Here is a 5,274-nt window from a genome sequence, read left to right on the forward strand (position 1 = left end):
CGAAATTTCAATCATGAAATATTCCTGCGTAGTCCGAATGCTAAAACAGGGATCTGTAGCTTACGAGGAAAAGTTGATATTAGATACGACAGCGCGAGGCTGACAATAATGAAAAAAAGTTATAAATTCAGAAGCACGCACCGATGCCGACCACAATTCAAACGCAAAAGCAGCAGGAGCAATGCAGCCACCTTCGAGGTCATACTCTACAGCTGCAGACGAGGTGGAGTAGAACGAGCGATGAATCTTACGAAGCTCTCAATCAAGAGGGTTTATAATATAGAAGACTGCATAAACCATGTGAATTCGACGGCTGTTGCGTACTGTTTTTAGCATCTTTCAAAATTTTCGCACGCACAAATTGTGTGTCGGTGCCACCGAAGCATATATCAGGCAATAATCGGTGTGTCGCATTTGTGGCAGCAAAGGCAGAATCTAGCAAAGAAAACAAGGATCGAAGTCAAGTGTAGAAATTTAGAAATCAAACACTACTAAGAACTATGTGTCGACCGGGAAAAAGGATGCATGAGAAAAACATGCAAAACCTTGTGTTAAGTGAGACTCCTACCTGCAAGTGCTACTAGCTACACTTATAAGATAGTCAACATGACTCCAACCTATACATAAATTATAGCCTGTTGTTACAACTAAGTGGGATAAAAGAAATAAAGCGTGTCTAATTTCATGGAAGAAAAATTCTGCACATAGTACTCGGATGGAAGCGATACCATACTTATACTCGAAAATATCTCAAGGCCCGTATATATTCTATAATCATGAAGGCTTGTAATATTAAGAAATATATCTAACATTGAAAATATTTTCGTGCCGATTTGGACCACAAATATTCAGAAATACAAAGCCACATGGGACACTTTTATCGAGAATTTGATATGCCTATCCAAGTCATCCTTCAGACTATATGTGGACGCAAAATTGGGGCCTCTAATGTGCTAATAAAATTTCCAGTTCTTTTTTTCCGAGTATAATACCTGAGCGTATTCAAGACCATATTGCGGGATTTTTCCGTATTTTTGTATCCTTGAAATCTCATTCCGAATCTGGTAGCGGCCTTCGGTCTAATGAAGAAAAATGAGACAATTTGTTTCTCAGAAACTGCAACATGGAAAGTAATGAGGGTAGCAGGGACTAGAAGATAAACTCGACTCACATGACTACATACAATGAGTTCCTTAATTCAAGTAAGTTCGTGAATTATAATCTCCCAATCAGCGACTATAAATGACTTCAGTCACTTGACAGACTTGTTAATTAAATAGGGCCTGAATAGTATGGTCACAAGAAGAGGATTTATGAATAAAGTACCTTATTGATGTTTAGGTTGCAACTATTTTTTCGCAATTATTCTTGTACGTGCTGCTCAGCGATGATGTGTTTGAGCCCTACAAAATACACTAGACCTATATTTGTACGAATCATATCTAACATACCGTCAACACAGGGCTTTAGTAACCAGCTTGTGGCCACCTTTATATTGTCAAAATGAGTCCTCTCGGCTTTTGTTGTCTCGTCATATCAGTTCATTACTGTAGACACGCAGTATAGCTGCAAGTCTCGTAGAGATATGTTTACATTTTCTATCCAAAGATGCCGTCTTCTACATCATTGGATTAGAAATTTGTTGGTCATGTCAAAGGCGACACCGTCCGACGAAGTCACCTCAAGGTAGTACTCTTTCCCCTCCGCAAAAACCCCGTCCCAGACATCTTCTTCAAGCGTCCATGTCCACACTTGCTGGCGCGTCAAAGGGTGTGGTGTGGACGGGAATGAAGCGATCAAGATTTCTTCTCCTTCCTCAGGCACTGCACGAACTGTCAACATGGTTTTTCTCATCCACCTTGGAAAATTCGAGAGGACAAGAGAGTACATTTTCCCCATTAAGACGGCATCTACTCGTGGAGGCAGCTGACGCAAAAGGGCCACCGGTTCAGTTTTCTCAGGTACTGGAAGGACAAGCGATGCGGAGGCATCCCGTAAAAGTAAGGCTTGAATTTGATCATCATGCTCCTCTATTTCATTTTCATCCAGCTCCCTGTCAGCTACTTTGGCGGATAGCTCCTTCTTAAGTTCTGAGCTTGCCGTGGTACGTCGTATAATTGGAGATGTTTCAAGTACAGCCGCCGCAGTGCTTCCTAATCCTGCCAGTGTCGTAGAAGGGACGTACACGCTCGTCGTGCGATGAACGAGAAGTTCACAAATTTGCGGTGGGATGATCAAATTGTTGTTATCAGTCGAGTTCAAAGCAGCCCCAGCAAGCATAACAGCCGTCTTGTTGACCTCTGCTTGCAGAGCAGACGTCAGGCTTCTAGTGGCAGTCGACGTCTTCAACTTTCGAGAAATTTCATCAGTGATGTTCTTCCAATCGCTCACCAAATATGCTTTGAATACTCTCTCCCGCTGACAAGTTTCTTGACGTGCCATTTCCTCAGGTCCAATACTTCCGTAATCAAACTTTTCTTCACCAACATGCCTTGAATCCTTCGATAGGAAAAATGGATGAAATTTCTTCTCATCCTCTGAAGAGACTTCCACACGCAAATGATACCGCTCGGACAGGCCTAATGCACTTATTATAGTCTTTAAGACGGCATGCACTTCTTCTTTTTTAATGCTGGCTTGAAGATGAGAGTTTCTTGGAGATGAAGAATGTGTAAAAGGTGGGGTGAAGGTGGTGCGAAGTTCGAGCTGCTGAATTGTAGTGTTGGCTGGGTTCTCTGCCCTATTTGTAATCCACATACGCGACTTTATTTGTTTTGCGGCCAAGTGTTCTCCCCCATTTTCTTCTGTCACATTGGTCCTTGTATTTGCCAGAGCGAAAAGGTTAGGTTCTGCACATGTCTTCTCTACATTGCAGCCGAGAATTGCCCCTGGTCCATCCACGCTATCAAAAGTATTGCCCGGCTTGACGTCGCAGATTTGACAAACATCCAACGGGGAAGCCAGAAATATTTTATCAGTCTTGGTATGTTCCAATTCAAGACCGGCAAGCTTGGCAAAAGGGTAGAGTAAACTGCCATTCAAGTGGTCCTCCTTCGCCCTTCGTATATTTACGTGGTCGATTCCCACGTCCAGGAACGATTGCCTGGATTTGCCTGTCTCAATTGCATTGTCTTGCAGAGCCTTTTGCAAGTTTACTCTCTCCATTCCATGCCTCATGATATGCTGTGATACATTCATTCTATCTCTGTTTAACGCGCTGTGCACGCCTTCGGCAGGCAGATAATTGTTTAATAATTCTGTCAACACCGGCTTGAGATCGAAGCTCTGTGTTAAACCTAATCTTTGAAGGGTGTCATGGTATGGCGTTAAAAGACTTCTCGACTTTCTGTCCGCGTCTTTCAACTTTTTTGTTTCCGGTGATGGGCCACCATCACTCATATTTCTTACTCCTAACCGTCTGTCGTCTCCAAAATCACCTGGAAAAGGTCCTACATCCGTAAATTGCCATGAAATCGAGCGCGCTACAAAGATGTTTTTCCCCCAATCAGTCTGTCCATGTTTGTTTACCGTCAAGGTCCCATAGAGAGTTGTAGAGTTCCCAAACGCTGTAGATTCAAACACGTTGTTCCCAGCGACATAAAGTGTCACCAAACCAGGATTTATATAGTAGACAAGAGGAGGCGGTGAAATATACATATGCAAAACCAAGGTTGCCCCCCCAAGGCCAAGGAAGAGGTCGGCACCTTGGCCAACAGCAAAGCTAATAGCTGTTGTGCTGGAATACAGTTGATTCACGCGCACGACATAGCCTGCCAAAACAACCATGTCCCCTCCCACATAGGAAAGAGATCCAATTCCTGTATTGAAAAATCCTACAACATTTACAAGTGTTGCAGTACCCGCTCCCAAAAACAATCGGCGCCCACAACCATAAAAGCTATAAAGAGCCGTAGATCGTGCATGAGACATATCCGAAAAGACCGTTACGCCTGCCCCGACGAAGTTACTCATTCCACACCCTGTCAAGAATGCAAGCGCCGACATAGTGCTTAAGATGAACCCAGTTCGAATACTTATTCCCGACCCCAGTGCAGCGTGAAAGCCAAATCCTGCCGCGATTCCCATGATTGCTTGTCCTGAGAAGATCAATCCGGTCAAAATGGCCACCCCACTTCCCGTGAAAATATCACCGCCCCCCCCAAAGTATGCGGCAAATCCAACGGCAGATGAAAAGATGCTCCCAGTAATTATGGTTGTTCCGCGTGCCAAAAAATGACGGAAACCAAGCCCTGTTGTACAAGTGAAGGCCCCTAGGAAAAAAAATAAACAGCCACTGACGACCACTGTGCCACCTAGATTCGCAATATTCCCGCCCGCTCCCAGATTATTCGAAAATGTAGACACACTCACAAAGATGCACCCAGTCAAATACCTGTGCTTGGAGGGTATAGTCACCTCGGGCTCTACTGCATCGGGGGGGGGCAAGTCTGCTGGGTCGTTCGGGAGGGACTGGGCCGGCTTGGGGACGGTGGAGATACCGCTGGTCTCGTCAAACTCCGGGTAGTTTTTCGGGTCCTCGAGGCCCAGAGCCAGGGGGACGATGGCGGTCACGTGCGTCTCGGGACCGTACACTTTGATGGGCACACGGATTTCCTGTCCCAGTTCTCGCATGATACGCAACCCTTCTTGGTTGTTAGGGCCTGCACGACGCACCCAAATGGTGATATTGTGCTCGCGCAGCTCCTCCTGAAAGGCCCGCAAGGCGGTAATAATGCCCTTGAAGGTAGCCGCCACGTCCGTGAAGTTGGCGATCCCGCCGCCGATAATCAAGACCTTGCCGCGCGGGTCCTGCATCCGCGTCATCAGGCTCAAAATCGTACGGGCGTAGTCGAAGGTCTGCTGCTCGTTGGGGGCGCCCGAGTACTCGCCGTAGTTCGCAAGTTCGTGTCCCTGGCCCAGGTCGGCGATGGAGTCCGCGTACACCACGGAGGCCCCACCGCCCGCCACCATCGTCCACACCCGCCCCGAAGGGTTGAGGACGGTCAGTTTCAACGAGGCCCCGGTCTTGGAGTCGAGCTCGCGGATGTAGGCTTCTTCCGGGAACTCGCGACGCCCGAATGGGGCGGGGAAGTCCACGTGTCCCCACTGGGGCCCACACAGGAAGGAGGCTGTCTCGTCGATCTTCGCTGCCAAGTCCAGAGGAACCACGTGCCCATCCCCAGTCACCACCAAGGGCTTGACCTCCATGTAGGCGAAGTTGAGCGCGCGGAAAAGCTTGAGGGTTCCTTCCAAAAAGGTGGCGAGGAAATCTTG

The 5,274-nt window shown here is 46.9% G+C and overlaps 1 protein-coding gene across 1 annotated transcript; it reads right to left on the minus strand.

The window, feature by feature from the left end:
- Positions 1–4,345: 4,345 nt before the first annotated feature.
- NGA_0404400 (atp-citrate synthase) lies at positions 4,346–5,208 on the minus strand (the record flags this gene model as incomplete). The annotated part of the gene is made up of 2 exons (XM_005854648.1): positions 4,346–4,366; positions 4,417–5,208. 2 exons carry the CDS (start codon positions 5,206–5,208, stop codon positions 4,346–4,348), a joined length of 813 nt encoding a protein of 270 aa, XP_005854710.1.
- Positions 5,209–5,274: the final 66 nt, after the last annotated feature.

This window comes from Nannochloropsis gaditana, assembly GCF_000240725.1.
Source record: "Nannochloropsis gaditana CCMP526 unplaced genomic scaffold scaffold431, whole genome shotgun sequence".
Lineage (NCBI taxonomy): Eukaryota > Eustigmatophyceae > Eustigmatales > Monodopsidaceae > Microchloropsis > Microchloropsis gaditana.